Source organism: Oncorhynchus gorbuscha, linkage group LG25, assembly GCF_021184085.1.
Source record: "Oncorhynchus gorbuscha isolate QuinsamMale2020 ecotype Even-year linkage group LG25, OgorEven_v1.0, whole genome shotgun sequence".
Classification (NCBI taxonomy): domain Eukaryota; kingdom Metazoa; phylum Chordata; class Actinopteri; order Salmoniformes; family Salmonidae; genus Oncorhynchus; species Oncorhynchus gorbuscha.
In genome coordinates, this window is record NC_060197.1 from 11,484,292 (window position 1) to 11,504,684 (window position 20,393).

General features: G+C 45.3%; 1 protein-coding gene and 1 long non-coding RNA gene across 4 annotated transcripts; both read right to left on the minus strand.

Annotated features, from left to right (window-relative positions):
- LOC124013801 lies at positions 1 to 1,717 on the minus strand. The gene is made up of 3 exons (XR_006834932.1): positions 1,510 to 1,717; positions 1,049 to 1,148; positions 1 to 510 (listed from the first exon to the last, which is right to left on the minus strand). It is a non-coding gene; the product is annotated as an uncharacterized LOC124013801 (long non-coding RNA).
- Positions 1,718 to 8,488: 6,771 nt separating this feature from the next.
- Positions 8,489 to 16,626, minus strand: LOC124014221 (caprin-2-like). Of its 3 annotated transcripts, none has more exons than XM_046329009.1 (21): positions 16,501 to 16,626; positions 14,979 to 15,213; positions 14,788 to 14,850; positions 14,603 to 14,689; positions 13,792 to 14,027; positions 13,551 to 13,633; positions 13,263 to 13,403; positions 13,107 to 13,147; positions 12,733 to 12,966; positions 12,544 to 12,582; positions 12,334 to 12,462; positions 12,052 to 12,136; positions 11,907 to 11,959; positions 11,650 to 11,778; positions 11,417 to 11,536; positions 11,169 to 11,315; positions 10,900 to 11,050; positions 10,447 to 10,623; positions 10,135 to 10,175; positions 9,949 to 10,015; positions 8,489 to 9,843 (listed from the first exon to the last, which is right to left on the minus strand). In XM_046329009.1, the coding sequence occupies exons 2-21, from the start codon at positions 15,198 to 15,200 to the stop codon at positions 9,263 to 9,265; spliced, it is 2,826 nt and encodes a 941-aa protein (XP_046184965.1). In that variant the 5' UTR covers positions 15,201 to 15,213; positions 16,501 to 16,626; the 3' UTR covers positions 8,489 to 9,262. The 3 variants fall into 3 exon arrangements, with proteins under 3 accessions (XP_046184965.1, XP_046184966.1, XP_046184964.1); XM_046329010.1 differs by lacking the exon at positions 16,501 to 16,626 and adding an exon at positions 16,007 to 16,163 and having other exon boundaries at positions 10,510 to 10,623; XM_046329008.1 differs by lacking the exon at positions 16,501 to 16,626 and adding an exon at positions 16,007 to 16,163.
- Between the last annotated feature and the right edge of the window lie 3,767 nt (positions 16,627 to 20,393).

A 20,393-nucleotide genomic window follows, 5' to 3' on the forward strand; every position in this document is an offset into this window, starting at 1 on the left:
GCTACTGCACGACAAGCAGTACCGGAGTGCCAAGTCTGGGACCAAAAGGCACCTTAACAGCTTCTACCCCCAAGCCATAAGCCTGCTGAACAGTTAATAAAAATATTTCTCTCAATTTGTTTACATAACTTAGTGAGCATTTCTCTTTTGCCAAGAGAACCCATCCAGCTGACAGGTGTGGCTTACAAGAAGCTGTTTAATAAACAGCATGATCATTACACAGGGGCACCTTGTACTGGGGACAATAAAAGGCCACTAAAATGTGCAGTTGCCACAGATGCCTCAAGTTGAGGGAGGATGCAATTGTCATGCTGACTCTAGAAATGTCCACCAGAGCTGTTGCCAGAGAATGCAATTTTCTTTTCTCTACCATAAGCTGCCTCCATTTTAGAGAATTTCTCAGTATATCCAACCATCCTCAACCACAGACCATGTGTAACCTCGCCAGCCCAGGAACTCCATCCGGCTTCTTCACCTGCGGGATGTCTGTCACGATTCCGGCTCATAGCCCTTAACAGAAGGGATTCAACATGAAGGTCAATGAATAACAAATATTTTCAAACTAAAGTAAACTATAAACAACTAACCATGGTGTGTGTGTAGTCAGTCATGTAAGTGAGTGGTTGCGTGCATAGATGTGATGAGGGGTGTTGAGGTGCCAAAGCAAATGTAAAAAAAACAGCCACCACCAAAATCCAACAGTGTGTCTGCGTGGCCGCAGAGAGTCAATGAATGGGGGAAGGTGTACTCATCCCCAGGACACACCCGAGCCCATGTGTCCCATTTAGCAGACAGCCCTCCCAGCTCCACCCACCGACATCCTATTAAGACAAACTAAGAGAATGTCATAGTGGGAGGGTCATCACCCCCATAAATCCAGGGACCACCAAGGACCCACACCAACAAAACAAATAACCATGCCCAACATATTCCAAAGTGGAACACGTCACTAAGCCTAACAGGGGAAAAGACAGGCTATAGCTCCTGGTAACAAATGACATTACCCTGCCCAAATTCCCCACTGAGGTACATAGCAGATTGTACTCACCTACTCAGACCGATGCTCTACTTGCTGTTGGTACAGGAGTTTCCAGCGTAGGCAGGGGCCTGGAAACTAACCGACGTTACTCTCCAACGCAGACCACCACCTATCCACCAGTAGCAAGTCAAAAAAATAACCTACTGACACCAGGCCTACCAAACTACGCAATTCAAAAAAGCTGTCATGAGACAAACAAAACACCTACAGAGTTATCACTTTAACTCCACATTTTCTCCCAAAGAAATTACTCACACCAGTGATCTTAACACTAGTATTGGTCATACCGGTCATCAAAAACGGTGCGTTGCCTGGATATCACTGGACAACCAAAAACACTGCTACGTCTCTAAGGCACTACACCGAACACTTATGACTAGGCAGTGAATACCAACCAAAACACATCCCAAATAGCATCGATCCATCATAATGCAACAAAATACTATCCACCAAAATGTTTAAGAACCAACCTTAAGATCCCGGATGAGCCCCCACATCACAAACCGTCTCCTAACAAAAAAATGTAGACAACGTGGAGATCGAGGAGTAACAAAAATATTTATTATACTTAAGTACACTACAAACAAGTAACAATGGTGTGTAAGTGAGTGGTTGCATGCATCGATGTGATAATGAGGGGTGTTGCAAGCTGCCAACACAACAAACTCCAACAGAGTTTATGCATGGAGAGTGTCTCCTCAATGAGTGTGTGTGTGTGGGGGTGGGGGTGTATTTATCCCCAGGACACACCCGAGCCCATGTGTGTCCCATTTAGCTGATGACCCTCCCGGCTCCGCCCACCGACATGCTTTGAAGGAAAACAAGGGCAGAGAGAAAGAATTCAGCAGACCGAGTGGGAGCGTAGTCACAGTTTGAGACCAGGCAACCGGACAGCTGATGAAACTGAGGAGAATTTATTTCAGTAATAAAGCCCTTTTGTGGGGAAAAACTAATTCTGATTAGCTGGGACTGGCTCCCCAGTGGCTGGGCCTAACTGCCAAATGGGTGGGCCTATTCCCTCGCAGGCCCACCCATGGCTGCACCCCTGTGCAGTCATGTGAAATCCAAAGATTACAGTGTAATTCATTTATTTAAATTGACTGATTTCCTTATATGAACTGTAACTCAGTAAAATCATTGCATGTTGAGGTTATATTTTTGTTCAGTATACATACACTGAAGATCTTATATCATGGTCACACAATATCATGCAGTTACAGGGACACCATCCAGGCTTTAGTTCTTGCCCAGTGGGCTACTAAAGCCCCTGATTGGTTGAGTCATGTTTGTTAGTACTGGGCTGGAACAAAAGCCTGTACAGTCCCCAGGAACAGTACTGCGTTAGAGACTGGCTGCCTAGAGAAGGGTTTGAGCAGCAGCAGTAACCCTGGTGTGTCTGGGTTGTTCACTTTGCTGTTTTACTATAGGAGGTGGTATAAGTGAGGGCCTCATGGTGTCAACTGACCTCTGCTATTACCACCAGCAATGAGACTTGGCTATGTTCTTTCCATGACAGACTGACCAAGTGAAAGCTATGATCCCCGATTGATCACGGATTCTATCAGTGTGGATGAAGGGTAGGACACAGGTTAAAGGAGGATTTCTAAGCATTGATACATGGATTGTGTATGTGTGCCATTCAGAGGGTGAATGGGCAAAGCAAAATATTTAAGAGCCTTTGAATGGGATATGGTTGGTGCCAGGCGTGTGTGAAGAACTGCAATTTGCTGGGTTTTTGACACTCAGCAGTTTCCTGTGTGTCTCAAGAATGGGTTAGCACCCAAAGGACATCCAGCCAGCATTGGAGTCAACATGGGCCAGCATCCTTGTGGAATGCCTTTGAAACCTTGTAGTCCATGCCTCGACGAGTTGAGGCTGTTCTGAGAGCAAAAGGGTGTGCAATTCAATATTAGGAAGGTGTTCCTAATGTTTTGTACACTATTTTTTACTTGACAATAATTACAGTTGTCAAACACAAGTATGAACAAAATCTAGTCTGGAGTTTGAGTCTCAATGGATAATTGACCCTGGGGGGCTGGATCAAAAGCCTGGGCAGTGGTTCCTCGGGACCAGGACAGAGGAAGAGAACGTTACATTAACCCTTGCTCACCTTATCAGGTAGTGGCAGAGGAACCATCCGTTTTCCTCTTGGCCATCAGCATAGCATTGATCTTAGCAGCCATCTCCACGCCTTCCCATTTGTCGTAGGCTTGCCCCTCTGCGATGTCCGGGGCCCCGGGAGACCTGCTCCAGGGAAACAATAGCTGAACTGGGACACTTCATATTGAGAATAGTTATCCAAGACCTAGGGGCTAATTTATCTGGCTGGCTAGCTTTTCATCTTGCTCAAGCCAATTTTGCAAGTCTGGGTTGGAGGGCGAGCTAGTGTCTGTTAGGTGAGGTTCTGTTACAAACAATATATACATTTACAATAGGCATATACTTAACATTGACCAACACAATAATACCTTACTTACATTTTACAGTATACAATCTGTAGGACTCTGTTAAACTAGTTTTGTTAGTGGAAAGAGGGATAATAAATGCAGGTGAGAAACCTTTTATAGGAATGGCCTGCCTCTTTCCAGGTGGTTGTTATTGGTTTTTGATGGAGGTGTGTGGTGGCCAATAAGGAACAGGCTCCCCTCCAGGGTAGGGGGTAAGTGCAGTACTTGGCCGTGTTCCCCTGCTCAGACATTGCTGACGCATGCCAGATCTTACAACGCCTAGATAGGTCATTTACATATCAGCTAACCACATATGTTACAGCAATCTGGTGCCCGACGGCATAGTTGATGACATGGCATGCAACCATTAGTTCATTCTGATTCTCCTACCACACTCTGCTTAGACTTTGCTGACGACTGGCAGATTTCTCAATGCATGGATAGGTATTTTATATGCCAGCGTGCCACATTTTGGGCACGTTCCTATGCCCAGATGTTGCTGACGCATGCCAGATCTTACAACAATGACATGTCTCTGCTGTGTTTTATATTACATGATACCTGGATAGGTTTTTTAATAATATAATAAATAATATATGCCATTTAGCAGACGCTTTTATCCAAAGCGACTTACAGTCATGTGTGCATACATTCTACGTATGGGTGGTCCCGGGGATCGAACCCACTACCCTGGCGTTACAAGTGCCATGCTCTACCAACTGAGCTACAGAAGGACTGTCAGTCGATGGCACAGTCAATGACGTGGCGCTCAATCATTGGTTGATGCACGCAACGTCTAAGCAGGGGAACACGACCAATATGTTATGCAGCATTTTTAAAACCAAGTGGCAAGGCGGTAATTACCAGTTGGATGCATTCGTGTGCTTTGAACTCACTGAGAAACGCAGATTAGCTAATGGCCAACAAGTTGCGTCAACCATGAACTAAAAGTACAGCGATCATGCTTAGTAAACAAATTATAGTGTTAAAAAAAACATATAATTTTAAGTTTTGTTACATTTAACTGCCCAAAATGATGTTAGAGGTCATTTCCTTATTCTGGAATCCATCCAGGTCTGAGCAGCGGAACACAACCACCATTTGAGATGTACTCTGTACACTATTAAAATGTATTCTGACACAGGAAGCTATTCAAGTAGAAAGTACAACAGAAGTGTGTTAATGTCACATGTCATTCATACCCTATAAAATGTGCTTTAGTATTACAAATACACTGCAGTGTAATGTGCTCAACACCATATAAATGCACTGAAATAAAACAACACAAGTTTGAAGAAAGTCTATTGAAGCACTGATGATCCATTATATTAACCAGATACTCAAGTGGCCGCTCTAACAATGGAAAGAAATGTCTTAAACATTGGAAGGCAGTCGAGAGGCGGCAAGGTCACGTGGGACCATTGTAGCCAATGAGAGGGCAGATACAGTACGTGTGTGAACAGGCACAACTCCAAATTTGACACTCCATACAAAAAAAAATATTTAAAAAAGACAAGCTGCAGAAGACAGATTTTTGGACCAGTTATCCCTGTCGCTTGACCACTTCCTCTGAAGTATTGCAAGAGTTCACCAAAGCTATTGTACTTTTAACGTACAAGGGATATGCTAGTGATGTTACACACTTGTTACGTTAGTTTAACGGTGTAATTATACCTGTAGGAATAGCCAACTACTCTTAGACAGCAATAAATTCACTGTAATCTGTAGGCTGAGGTGCTAATGCAAGGAGTGATGTAATTTGACAAACCATGCAGAGGTGACAATACATCCTTTGGAAAAATAAACGAATACACTTGCGTTGCCGCATGGATACACTTGCCGCCAATTCTTCCTTTGGCCGCCTCTCCTTCCAGTTCTCTGCTGCCAATGACTGGAGCGAAATGCAAAAATCTCTGAAGCTGGAGACTCTTACCTCCCTCACTAGTTTTAAGTTCCAGCTGTCAGAGCAGCTCACTGCACAGATCACTGCACCTGTACATAGCTCATCTGTAAATAGCCCATCCAATCTACCTCATCCCGTACTGTATTTATTTATTTATCTTGCTCCTCTGCACCCCAGTATCTCAACTTGCACATTCATCTTCTGCACATACAACCATTCCCGTGTTTAATTGCTATATTGTAATTACTTTGCCACCATGGCCTATTTATTGCCTTACCTCTCTTATCCTACCTCATTTGCACATGCTGTATATAGATTTTTGTTTATTCCATGTGTAACACTGTGTTGTTGTATGTGTCGAACTGCTATGCTTTATCTTGGCCAGGTCGCAGTTGCAGATGAGAACTTGTTCTCAACTAGCCTACCTGGTTAAATAAAGGTGAAATAAAATGTCCAACAGCCACAAAATGAGCCCCTCATCTAAGGAGAAGTCCCAAATGAATCGCTGGAGGGAGACTGGCGGATTCGGGCTGGAGGGAGACTCTGGCGGATCCGGGCTGGAGGGAGACTCTGGCGGATCCGGGCTGGAGGGAGACTCTGGCGGATCCGGGCTGGAGCGAGACTCTGGCGGATCCGGGCTGGAGCGAGACTCTGGCGGATCCGGGCTGGAGCGAGACTCTGGCGGATCCGGCCTGGAGCGAGACTCTGTCGGATCCGGGCTGGAGCGAGACTCTGGCGGATCCGGGCTGGAGCGAGACTCTGGCGGATCCGGGCTGGAGCGAGAGTCCGTCGCGGTAGATTCCGGTCTGCGACCCGTCGCAGGAAGTTCCGGTCTGCGGCCCGTCGCAGGATGTTCCGGTCTGCGGCCCGTCGCCAGAGGTTCCGGTCTGTAGACTGTCGCCGGACGCTCTGGACTGGCGAGGCGCACTGTAGGCCTGGTGCGTGGTGCCGGGCTGGGGACACGCACCTCATGGCGAGTGCAGGAGAGGAGGAACAGGGTACTGGACTCTGGAGGCGCACTGGTGGCCTGGTGCGTGGTGCCGGCACTGGTGGTACCGGGCTGGAGACACGCACCTCAGGGCGAGTGCGGGGAGGAGGAACAGGGTGTACAGGGATCTGGAGATGCACAGGAAGCCTGGTGCGTGGTGTTGGCACTGGTGGTACTGGGCTGTGGAGGCGTGCTGGAGGTCTGGAGTGTAGAGCTGACACAACCCTTCCTGGCTGGATGGTTATACGCAGAGCCGGCGCAGGATATCCTGGTCCACGGATGTATACTGGAGACCAGGAGTGCTGAGCTGGCACCCTTCTTCCTGGCTGGATGCTCATTCTAGCCCGGCCAATGCGAGGAGCTGGATTATAGCGCACCAGGCTAGAAATGCGCACTGGAGACACCGTGCGCATCTCTGCATAACACGGTGCCTGACCAGTTTCACGCTCCCCACGGTAAGCACGAGGAGTTGGCTCAGGTCTCCTGCCTGACTTCTCCTCGTGTGCCCCCACCCAAAAAAAATATTGGGGGTGCCTCTCGGGCTTCCGTGCTAGCCGTGTACCCTTATATTGTCGCCGTTCCTCCATTCTCCTGTATTCCTCCTCGCACTGTTCCATCGAATCCCAGGCGGGCACTGGCACTCTCTCTGGATCGATCGACCACCTCTCAGGTTGTTACCCACTAATCCTTCTCACAGGTCCATTCTTCCCCAAAGCGCTGTTCCTCCTTATCACGCTGCTCGGTGGGTTATTCTGTCACGTTTGTTGAATGGAGGAGACCAAGGCGCAGCGTGATATGAATACATGTTACTTTAATAATGATGACGAAGAAACACAAACTACAAAAACAACAAAACGAACGTGAAGCTAAATATAGTGCTGACACAGGCAACTAACACAGACAATAACCCACAAAATACCCAAAGAAGATGGCTGCGACGGGATCGTCAGTTCCCAATCAGAGACAACGAATAACAGCTGCCTCTAATTGAGAACCAATCTAGGCAACCATAGACATAAACACCTAGATGGTAAACAACCCCATAAACATACAACACCCCTAGACAGTACAAAAACACACATCACCCATGTCACACCCTGACCTAACCAAAATAATAAAGAAAACAAAGAACACTAAGGTCAGGGCGTGACAACATGGGGGCGGCAGATAGCCTAGTGGTTAGAGCATTGGACTAGTAACCGAAAGGTTGCAAGATTGAATCCCCGAGCTAACAAGGTAAAAATCTTAAGTTCTTAAGTGACATGCATAGTTAAAGGTCAAATAAACATGGGATTTGGCACCCTCTAGATGTCTGTAGACCATATTGAGAGTAAGAATGGCGTCAACTCCTCTGCTGGGCTTATAGGCAAACTGAAATGTGTCGAGGAGCTTCTGGGTGACGCTGAGAATATGACTTCACAATTTAAGGTTTTTCAGTACTTAGAATGTCAAGGCGACAGGGTGGTAGTCATTCAGCACAGTTTTTCCACAATACTGGCACGTGTTGCTGGTAGAGCGAGGATTGGAAAATATCTGTATCACCAGCCCGTTTTTCAGCACAGCACACTTATTTTGTCTGGGTCTGGGCTTTCGTGTGCTTTACATCCCCTGAACTTCTAACAGCCTTTTTAACAAACCTCTTAAACATTTAACGCTTCCATTTGTTTTACCACTGAAAAAGTTGTCAGATTCAAATCTTAAGAAAACGTTTTAGTTCATTAGCTATGTTCTGGCCCTCATGTCTCCCAAGGTCAGCACTGTTTCTCCCTGCCTTTGTGTTTGTGGGGGGCACTAGCCATGGATTTAATCCCTTGGCCAGGCCACCCTTGAGTTTCCTGAGGAGAGGGTCCCCTCCACACTTTGGTTGTATGCCTCCTTGTCCACCAGTATCGGTCTTTTGATCTCACGTTGTAGATCTCTTAAAGCCTGTCAATCACCCTCAACATAAACTGCCTTCATTAAGTAGTGATTTTAGATTTGATACCCAAGGCTTGTTATGGAAGACTACAGGTTTTAGTAGGCATAGCCTACTGCTGACAATGGATGGACCAACCACTACAAGTGAAGAAAGAGGTAGTGCCATGCCAAAACAGAAGATAACACTGTTCAACTGCTGAAACATTTTTTATTTATTCAGGCACATTGAGGGATCACATCTCCATAGGCAATACTGCCTTTCGTGTTCAGAATCAGACCCAACCATTTTACCCAGATCACCCCACACAGCAAGGCAGCAAAGAATGCATTTAAAGTGCTTAGCATTGTCAAGTACAGTCCATTATAATTCATATTTCGCCAACCATATATTAGCCATTCAATGAATTTACTCAGCCATTCAGAAAACAAACAAAAAGCCACCAATTCACAACATTTCCTTTAAGGTCTTAGAGACCTGACACATTGTATCTAAAGCGGTCCTGCTACTAGAACTAAAATTGTGACACCCAATACAGCAGCAGCAGTGTATAGTAGAGGCAGCTTTCTGAGTTGATGTGTAACAACTATTCACAATCTAACAGTTTTAGTTAGAAAATGGAGTGTCGGTCTCTAAGCACCACAACCAAAAACCAAACATTAATGGGAAAATTCTCACATTATGGGTCATGAAAGGTCAAGCCAGCAGGAAGTCTTCCCCTCTGCCCCTTCGTGACCCGGAAGTAGTTAGTGGTTGCAATTTACAGGGTAAACAAAAGGGTGATCCTGAAAGGTTTGAACAATGAACACACCCCATACACTCCAGGACTGGGGTAGGCAATGAACCCAGCACTGGGTGGGTATGCAGTCTGCCACATGAAATGGAAAATGTCAGTTTCTCCTTTTTAGTGCAAAGCAATAGTCTCTCCTCCACTTGTATCCTCCATTTTGGCTCATGAGGCCACAATAGCTCAGTCCTGGTAGAGCAGGAAGCCAGAGAATGTGCTGTACTTCCAGCTGCTGCCATAGATGGATCCGCGGTGCAGCCGCAGCCACACCTGGTCTCCCTGGTACAGCTGCAGGATGGAGTGGTTGCTGGCCGTCTCGTGGTCCGGAGCCCCGTCGTTGGCGTACGCAGACACCATCACCTCGTCGTTGCGCATCAGGTTGACGTAGAGCGGCACGTTGACCGCCAGCTTGAGGATGTGGAAGAGGAAGACGTAGGTGCCGTTGGCTGGGCAGGTGAAACGACCCACGTTGGTGTTGAACATCTCCCCCAGGTTGCTGTGGAGCTGGTCAAAGGCGATGGGCTGGTCCAGGGTGCCCGGGGTGTAGTTGGCTGTGCGGGCTGCTGTGAAGGCCACGCGGAGGGGCTGGGGATGCTGGGGGAGTGGGTACATGGGTACGTGCATCAGGGTGTGGGGGGCATGAGGGGTCACCTGGGTGGTGAGGTCCATGCCAACACCCTGCAGCGAGTCACCGTGGGCAGAGTCCACCAGAGAGTAGTTGCCCTCCCGGTCTGGGCTGCTCACCTGGGAAGAATCACTCCAACCTGTTGAGGAGGACCAATCAAAAGCCAGTTAACTAAGCTCCCCAAAATACCCAACCAATCAGAGATTGTGTTTTGTATCAAGCCAGAAGAATGAAGTGAACTTGCCACTATTATTGTGCCTTTGTCCTGCATTGCCTCCACCGCGCCTGTAGCTGTGTTGGTAGCCAATATCCTAATGGTGAAGAACAGACCATTACACAAGTCAAAACCTCAACCTATCACTTCAGCAATCTATACTAATGTACATACAATATCAGATTGTCCACACAGATTTGGGAAGCAGTGTCTTACCCGAGCTCCATACAGGTGAGCCTGGGGGATGAAGCTTCCTCCTGGGGAGAACAGACCAGCCCGAAACCCATCAAACCCAAGGGGAGGGGGACAGATGAAAATTGGATTGTGAAGGCTAACTCAAAACTTTGTAATATTATGATAATGTCATGTGGAAGCTTGTGAGGCAAGGGAATAGAGTTCACTTGATCCAATCCATTAAGGTTTAGAAGCTCAATCTGAATCAGTAGGAGACATGCATAAGCAGAACAAGATAGGATAGAGGGAAAGGATGAAACATAGGATTGAGGAATGAGAGAAGAGGATAAATACCTCTGTGCCCACTAGAAGAGCGAAAGTAGGAGTGTGCCAGCCCCTTGCCACCACGTGCAATACCTCTAACAGATCCTCTGTAGTATGATTGGTCAGAACGGCCCATGGTGCCACCCGATTGGCCAGGGGACAGGAAGATCTGCCCACCACTACCTACCAGACATTCAGACTGGTTCACTGCACAAGGGAGAGAAATAAGAGTAGACTTGGTCGTATTCATTTGGAAGAAAACAGACAAACAAGGGGTTTATTCATTAAGTCTTGCAATGGAAACCGTTCACCAATAAGAACCAAACCGGATGACAACGGGGAGGTACCCAACTGAATTTGTCCAATAGAAACTCGTTTCCTGTGTATCGAATACACCCCTGGACTTGCCCAATGAACTCATTTGAGTTTTCCGTTGCAAAACATTTTTTATTTCCTGCCCTAATGAACACAAATCTGGCATACCCGACTGTAGTTGTTCGTCCTCCGACGGAGCAAACTCCGGTGGGGTCTGGGTGCTGGTGGTGACATAGCACAGGCCGTTGGAGTCCGAATAGGGGATAATATCGGATTTAAAGTCTACAGTCGGAAGTAAGGGGGCGTTCACCTTGAAGACCTTCAACGACAAAACAGACCCAAGGCTCATACTAAAATGTCTCAAAGACTAACGGAGCGTATTCAAAGCCTCTTGCCCATTCTATGACCATGTTAAAAGTATGGTAGGGTAGACTTACCGAATGCATGGTCTGGAAGGGAACAGGGGGCGCCATGGTGAGCGTACGTCTGCTGGGAGGGGTTGAAAAGGGCTGCCCTTGGGTGGTGGTACAAGGAGGCACCACCCCGTTACAGGGGGATTGCTTACCGGATTCAGAGATGGGAGTCTGGGTACAGAGAGGGAACACTGTCAGGGGAGACTTAAAATGAGAATAGTATGCACTTTAGGCATGCCAATCCTACATGTTCAGGGAATGAGTTGTTTTACCCGAGCAGAGGTCTTCTCGTCCAGGGTGATGGAGATGGAGGACTCCCTACGGTAGAGGGGAGGAGGAGCTGGAAGAGAGGGGCAGGCAGTCTCACTCTCAGACAGCAGCAGACATGGATCCTGGAGAGGACAACCATTGTGCTTTATAAAAAGCTTCATAACAATTGTGGATCTAAAAGAAGAAAATGTCATTGTTTCAATGAGTCTCATTTAACAGATAGGAGAGTTCTTACAATGGCTATGACGTGAGCCAGGTCCTCTGTTGTCAGGTCCAGGTCACAGCTCTCTAGACAACCCCCGTCTCCATTGGTCAGACTGGGTTTGTCATCAACAGGGAGGAGTTTAGAAAGCAATGGAGTGGACTGAGAGAGGACAAAAAGATGTATCTTAAAATACTGACTCCAACAGTCAAAAGCTTAAATAACAGAACCCTGGTCAAAATTAGTGCACTAGAATATGGTGCCATCTCACACACTTCTCCAGATCTTACATGCAGTGTTTTAGGGAGAAGGTCCACTGGGCTTCTCCTCGGATCTCTCTGTACTGTTGAGAATAAGAGGTAAAACATATGTTGAATATTCTCTGTTCTGTTAGAAGACAGCCACTTAAATAACAACTTTGTTGTGGTAGGCTACCGAGTGGAGAGGGGGATCCAGAGGCATGCCGGCCCAGTCTAGGATGGCCGTTAGTGGATGATCCTTCTCCATCCAGAAGAGAATCCTGGAGACAGGGGATTAATCCAGGATTGTATTTATTAGGCATCCAACAAAAGACAGACTTAAACAGGGAGGGACTACATGGACTTAGCGTTTATTTTGGATTTTGTCACAGCGTGACGTGGTAAACCAGACCCAGGTGGAACATTGGAAATGATCGATGGCTTTTCACCTGGAAGTGATCTTTGGGCAGTACTGTACCTGCATGAAGCTGAAGGAGCCTCGGATCTTGGTCATCAGGTCCTCCAGCTGCTGTTTGCGCAGGATGGGGTCCTTGGGCAAGGAAGACTGGGAGTTGAACACCTCCACAGGGGTGTCCACACGAAGTGCCTGATGGAAATTACAATATGATAGAGTAATAGGGACAGGTCCATCGAACGTAAGAGATGCAAGGATAAGAGGTCTACTCACAGCTGTGGCGTCCCGCTCCCTTTTGGACTTCACTCTTCTCTGGGGAAACAAGAGTCATTGAGTTGTATGATTGATCTCAACTAAGATCAGCTCGCCCAATCCCAGTGTTAACCTTGACCATTATTAGAGGTCACAACTCGTCTCAAGTTCCAACTGCCCTGAGAGTTCAGGTATAAGAGAATAGCTCACCTGTTTGGGTTCGACATTTTGTTTCTTGGAGGCAACTGGAACTTTGGAGATTAACACAGCCGCCCCTCTCCATGGTTTCTGGATTACAGGCTGAGTGGAGTCGGACTCCATATCCCACGAGTCTGGTGGCTCCTGTTCCTTCATAGCCTGGAACTCAGCCTTCCAGCTCGGAGTAACGGGAGTGTCTCGACACCCATTGGGGTCTGTGTCAGGCAGGTAGTGTCTGTTAAGAAACTGGCATCACCCACAGACTATCAGCACAACAGTACGATATCCACAGTGCATTCAGGTAAATAGCTTAAGGAGAACGCTGGTTGAACGTTGATAAAGCAGTAGCACACAGCTTGCAGGAAATGCATGTTAGTGGTTCTTACCTCTCTGCTAGGCACGTCTTTTTTGTTTGACATCATTAGGGCTGCAAGGCAAAATAACATCCAGCTAAATGACAAAATGTTGTATACATTCATTGTTCTATACCCAGTCTGATAAGTAGCTTTTGAATAAGAATAGTTGCACTGTTGTAGAGTTACTAGAGAGGCTGGCTGTTTCAGACACCGTCTTCTTGGTCATGGGGACCTCCACTTCCTTGGGACTCTTGGTCGGTGGCGGCGGTACACAATCAAAGTACCCACAATCCATCAGCGTCGCCAACTTAGCCTTCAGGACCTTGTCTGGAAACATGTGAAGGCATGCATTTTAAACATGGCAGCTAAAGTAGTTCAGCAAATGGCAGATAAAGTTGAGGATACCAGTCATAGTAAATGTAGTGTCTGTGCAGGTGTGTAAAAGGGTACAGGACAGGTAGTGTTTAAACTCACAGGTGGTTCCGGCTACAGCTTTATTATTCCCCTCCAGCAGGTCCAGGTAGACCAGGGCTGCTCTGTCCATCTGATCCTCCAAACTGGGACACAGTAAAAGGGGATCAGACTAGTCTTCAATCAACACAGACGTGTGAGAGTGTGTTTCATAGTAACTTATGCTGTTGTCCCTCAAGTCCAACAGAATGTGTGTGTGTGTGTGGGTGTGTGTGTGTGGTGCACACATCTATTTCCCCAGTACCTCACATTGTTGTCCCTCTTCACCCCCAGTAGTTCAGCAAGCTCAAGCAGGCTATGTAGCTCTGCAACCTTGAGCTGGGGGTTGCGGGCAGAGAGGAGGTCCTTCCTGATGTGCTCGTGCTGCTGCAGGGTCTGCAGGAGGAACTTAACCTGCAGCACTATGCACAGCCTTCTCCTCTCAACCTCCTGCTTGACCATCTGCTCCTTCCTCAACGCCTTCTTCTGGGCCTTTAGCAGCTAAAGGGGGGTGGTTAGATGGATTCTATGGACCAATCCCAATAATACTCCTACACCTGATCACTAGACCTAGGCCAGTCAACTTGCTATTGTGGATTTCTGATGTCTGAATGGGTGTAAGTTAAAGTCCATTATGTTGTCTTGCAAAAATACAAGATGATTCACCATGAGTCTGGAGAAACAAGTGATCTGTTGTCCAGCTAACAGTTCTACATTACTGACACTGTATCTGACCATGCACTTATACACAGACGCAAGGACTGTCAAACTTAACCATGAAAGCAATCAAGGCATTCAAGCAGGAGAATGGAACAGCGGTGTGCTAATTCCCAACCGTGCAAATGGGCTAAAGCCTCCAATCCATTGACGAGGCAGGATTCCAATCCAATACGTCACACCCTTTCTACCATCATTGACCTATTATCAGACACTTGAAATGAACGGAGAAGCGCTATTCTGACTACGCATGAGAAACTACACCTGGGCTACCAAAAGGAATGCATGTGCTGCTCTGCCCATCCCCATTCATACACACAGCAGCACTACGATAAGCAGTGGCAAACAGAGATCCTTACTTCCTGTGTTAGGCCACCAAGGGTCTTGTGCAGCTCCTGGGCAAACTGCAGGTTGTGGATCACTTCGTCATACTTCTCCACTGCATCCTGACACACATTGAAAGAGTTCAAAAGGCAACATCTCAATCGTCTGGTTGAAAGAAGTGTACTGCTTTTATTACCACAGTTGGAAACCCTGTTCTTACTATCTGGTCTTGATTGAGTGATTCCCCGTGTTGCAAACGCTTCCTGTAGTCTTCCAATTTAATCTGTGGATACAAACACTTACAATGTCTTCATTTATAGTAGCATGCAGGAAACCCTGAAAGGAAGGGCCATGTCTCCATCTACTCAAACACCCACCAAACCCCTAATCTTGTCAAGTCATCCATCCTACCTTCTTTTTCTCCAGGTTGCGGATCTTGTGCTTGAGGCAGATGAGGCCGTCCTCGATGTAACTCTCGTAGCCCTGGTAGATGGTGGTGGAGGCTGCCAGGGCCAGCTGGAGAGGACTCAGCCCACCAGGGGAGCCAATCTTGGGGCTCCCCTGCCTCCCCTTCTCTGAGCACTCAGGTGAAGGAGAGACATCCCGGTCTGGGGATGGAGAAAGCTGCACCATGTTCAGATTCTCACTGGAGGGGGTTCAACACAGAACAGGTAATGTCATGACTGGTGTCGATTGGATGCAAATGTTGACCACGAAACGTGTGATCTTCTTGCACCATCACTATCAGATGTTCCTTTAAAAATAGGCCAATTTAATGTTCCCCTCCCAATTATCCTTTTCTACTTTCCAGTTTCCATAAATGTGCTAATGTTCCAGTAACGCGCTAGCCTCAACCGCCACTGGGTGATTGCCAAACCCGTGATAGTGCATTTTTGTCCATTGCACAGCCGGTGTGATTACGTATGGCGTTGATGGATTTCAATGAGAGGATCGTAAAACAGCAGATAGAAATCACATAGCACCCGACAACGTTACTAACAAAGCGTTAAAACAATGGTTATTATTTTAAATGGATTCCCAAACACATACCGAAAGTGTGCGCATTGTGTGTCGCCGACGGGATTCATCTCATGCTTAAAGTTGCGTATTTTTAAAAACAATTTGTTTGGGAAACATAAGGCGTGCACATTCTATGGAATCTTCTGAAAAGCTTCCACCTTATCAGTATGACAACCTTCAGACCCCGACGTGTCCCGCATCTCTTCTTCAAAAGCCTACTCTCTTACAGAGCACAGATGCCCCAAACACATCCCAAACCAACATTCTAAGACTGCAGAGCAACTCGAAAACTGCAATTTCTTAAGCCACCATTATACAACTAGTATGCAGGTTCTTGAAAAATGTGTAAACATTAGAAATTGAAAACCCACGTCGTCATCCTTGTTTAAAGTGCCACGTTCAGAAAACAGCTGACTAACCTCGTGGCTGGTTGTGTTGAAAATGCTGTTGCTGCAAATTCCGAATCCAGGCTATCCAAACACCAGATAAAGTACTGGTAGACCTCTCTAACCCGTACAAACAGTGATGTAAGTTTACAGAGGGAAACGTGTGCGAACTCATGCCTTTATATAGGCCTACCCTTCTATACCCAAACATTGAGGGAGTTCGATTAGGCGTAATTGCTATGGCCCGTGACTTGAATGTGCAAAAGCGGGGAGGGGCAACAGTCTCAAATTGAACAGTAATCTGTTCCGCTCGGTCATGTTGTCAACAAGGCAGCATACATCGTTCAGAAACATGCATCATCTATTTTCTACAAAATATATGTTCGAATTTTCAAGTTTGTTTTAATTGGAAATGCAGATAAAGCCTTTTTATCAAACGCTTTTGTGCAACAACCAAAACAATTACTTGTGCATGTGAAAACATAGTCCTTACAGCTCATTAGTCCTACTCCACCTGCTTAACCTACCCATTTTAATTTTGAGCCCACTTCGCTGTCGGCCAAAATAGGGGACCTGGCTCACGCCTGGGAGGCAGTCTGGTTCCAAAACGAAAATAATCAAACCCGGTTCACCGGGGAAGTTCCGTGGCATTAATCGAATTCCCTTATTGGGACCGCTGGGGTGCAGAAAATCGACGTGACATCATATAGCACCTGATTTGCACACGCATCCACATCCAACACCCAATTTAGGACTGGGCGATTAATCGTATAAACTGTTTATAGTTTGGATTTTTACAATTTTAATGTTTAGTTTGTTAAATGTCGTAATTGATTAATGAAACTAGAACAATTATAACTGAGAACTTACTAGCACAGCCAAAGACACTTTATTGTGTTTTACTCATTGGGACCATAGACATTATTGGGACAGTTTCCGAAGCGGGAGAAAAAGCCTAGACATCGGTTCAAAATAAGAATTGCCACTAAATTAATACAAAATACATTGTCACAGAGGGACTAGTCACCTAAAGGTTGCAAGATCGAATCCCCTAGCCGACAAGGTAAAAATCTCATTCTGCCACAGAACAAGGCAGTTATCTCGCTGTTCCTCGGCCGTCATTGAAAATACGAATGTATTCTTAACTGACTTGCCTAGTTAAAAAAAAACATGAAATTAAGAAAATGAAGGACTACAATGAAATGATGGAATTGAACAAATAGCATTAGTTCTAATCCAGAGTGAGGCTACAAGAGGATTTTGATTCCAATAAAAAGTTAATAGGATGCTTTGTCCAATTTCCTGTCATTCTGAACATTGTTGTCATGTCTTATGAAGTGTTCATACATTGCCTTCTGACTGTATTCATCCCCCTTGACTTATTCCATACGTTGTGTTTGTCGGAATTCAAAATGGATGACATAAAAATACAAATCTCACCCAACACATTCTTTTGAAATTTTAGTACATTTATTGAAAGTGAAATACAGAAATATCTATAAGTATTCACACCCCCAAGTCAATACATGTTAGAATCACCTTTGGAAGTGATTACAGCTGTCTTTCGGGGCTATGTTTAACTGGATTGTACAATATTTTTACATTATTCTTTAAAAAAAATATTATTATTATATTATTATTATTATTATTATATATTATAAATTATTCAGGCTCTGTCAAGGTGGTTGTTGATCATTACTAGACAGCCATTTTTTAATCTTGGCACCTGTTTGAACTTGTTATCAGTATAAAAGACACCTGTCCACAAACTCAAACAGTCACACTCCAAACTCCACTATGGCCGAGACCAAAGAGCTGTCAAAGGACACCAGAAACAAAATTGTAGACCTGCACCGGGCTGGGAAGACTGAATCTGCAATAGGTAAGCAGCTTGGATTGAAGAAATCAACTGTGGGAGCAATTATTAGGAAATGGAAGACATACAAGACCACTGATAATCTCCCTCGATCTGGGGCTCCACGCAAGATCTCACCCCGTGGGGTCAAAATTATCACAAGAACGGTGAACAAAAATCCCAGAACCACACGGGGGGACCTAGTGAATGACCTGCAGAGAGCTGGGAACAAAGTAACAAAGCCTACCATCAGTAACACACTACGCCGCCAGGGACTCAAATCCTGCAGTGCCAGACGTGTCCCCCTGCTTAAGCCAGTACATGTCCAGGCCCGTCTGAAGTTTGCTAGAGAGCATTTGGATGATCCAGAAGAAGATTGGAAGAATGTCATATGGTCAGATGAAACCACAATAGAACTTTTTGGTAAAAACCCAACTCGTCATGTTTGGAGGACAAAGAATGCTGAGTTGCATCCAAAGAACACCATACCTACTGTGAAGCATGGGGGTGGAAACATCATGCTTTGAGGCTGTTTTTCTGCAAAGGGACCAGGACGACTGATCCATATAAAAGAAAGAATGAATGGGGCCATGTATCATGAGATTTTGAGTGAAAACATCCTTCCGTCAGCAAGGGCATTGAAGATGAAATGTGGCTGGGTCTTTCAGCATGACAATGATCCCAAACACACCGCCCGGGCAACGAAGGAGTGGTTTCGTAAGAAGCATTAAGGTCCTGGAGTGGCCTAGCCAGTCTCCAGATCTCAACACCATAGAAAATCTTTGGAGGGAGTTGAAAGTCTGTGTTGCCCAGCAACAGCCCCAAAACATCATTGCTCTAGAGGAGATCTGCATGGAGGAATGGGCCAAACTACCAGCAACAGTGTGTGAAAACCTTGTGAAGACTTACAGAAAACATTTTACCTCTGTCATTGCCAACAAAGGGTATATAACAAAGTATTGAGATAAACTTTTGTTATTGACTTATTTTCCACCATAATTTGCACATTTTAAAGTGTCATTTTATCCCCAGCACAAAGTGTACCTGTGTAATGATCATGCGGTTTAATCTGCTTGTTGATATGCCACACCTGTCAGGTGGATGGATTATCTTTGCAAAGGAGAAATGCTCACTAACAGAGATGTAAACAAATTTGTACTCAAGAAAAATACACTTTTTGTGCATATTGAACTTTTTGTTTGTTTGTCAGGTCATGAAACATGGGAACACTTTACATGTTGCGCTTATATGTTTGTTCAGTGTAACTTAAGCACATCTTTACTACTTAACTTATTTGGGCTTACCATGAAAGGGGTTCACTACTTAGATGCAAGACATTTTAGCTTTTCAGTTGTTAGGCTGTAACAAAAATGTGGAACAAGTAAAGGGGTGTGAATACTTTCTGAAGGCACCATATCTAGGGGGCAAACTCTTCCCCTTCCTTTAGGTGATCAAAAGAACCCTGTGTAGCACACCACCCCCCCACAAGGTTCAAAATAACAGTACACAATCTTCATTTTTACAGATTTAATTAGAAACCAATTTAAGATTACCACAGATAAAGTTCCATAAAACTACACATTACGTTGACAGACTCAGGCTACTGCAGTTCAAATAACAAAAAAATAAAGACAAACACCCACAGCGACATACATAAGTTACAGACATTGTCAAATACATGCATATTAAGTAGGCCTAGTGTTAAAATACATTATGGTGGCCCTCAAGTCAAACATCTTGATCAGCCTGTAAAACCAAGAGTATCCACCACCTTTCCTAGGTACTTCACCGTTGCTTGGGCAATTTCACTCAATACTACCACATCATCCAAATATGCCTCTGAATTTTCCAGAACACGTAGAATGATTTGCATAAACCTTTTGAAACTACCACTCAGGGTCTGGCCAGAAACATCTGTGGAGGCACCATAGAAAAGAGCTGGTCAACAACCTAGACAAGGTTGGTGAATCATAAAAAAAATATAAAAAAATCCCTTAAATGCATATGACAGTTGATTACCGTTAACTAAACGGCTAGAGACTAGCCTACTTCACACTATACATCATTATTCATAATGTATATGATCTGAAAAAAACATGGTTTGTTTGAGGATGATGACAGATGGTTTTACTATAAAAACACAAACCATGTCAGAACAGGGCATCTTCTCGTGGGCAATAAAGGAAATATACTTGAACTTTAAGATTCTACATGGTTGCTACAAAATTATCAACAATCAGTGTTCATCACTCAGGCTATAGCAATAATTCAGGCTTTAAATATGGCCTCCAATTAGAATGTTTAGTTAAAAACAACATTGTAGTTAAATACAAACATTTGGGCTACACACCACAGCCATTACTACATTTCTATACAAGCATCTTTTGGACTCTGTTGAACCAGTTTGGTTGGTGGAAAGAGGCCTAATGAATGCAGGTGTGCACCATTTATACTAGGAATGGCCCTGCCTCTTTCCAGGTGGTCGTTATTGGGTTTTTGATTACTCCTGATGACACACACACCTTTATAATACAGTATGATAGTAATATTCTATGGCTAATATAG

What these genes read in the sequence shown, in the direction of transcription:
- LOC124014221 (XM_046329009.1), bottom strand. Translation starts at nt 15,200, where the DNA reads ATGGTGCAGCTTTCTCCATCCCCAGACCGGGATGTCTCTCCTTCACCT. An exon ending in GGGAGCGGGACGCCACAGCT is followed by an intron (nt 12,463 to 12,543) that starts GTGAGTAGACCT and finishes AATTTCCATCAG; the next exon opens with GCACTTCGTGTGGACACCCC. An exon ending in TTCTCCCTAAAACACTGCAT is followed by an intron (nt 11,779 to 11,906) that starts GTAAGATCTGGA and finishes GTCCTCTCTCAG; the next exon opens with TCCACTCCATTGCTTTCTAA.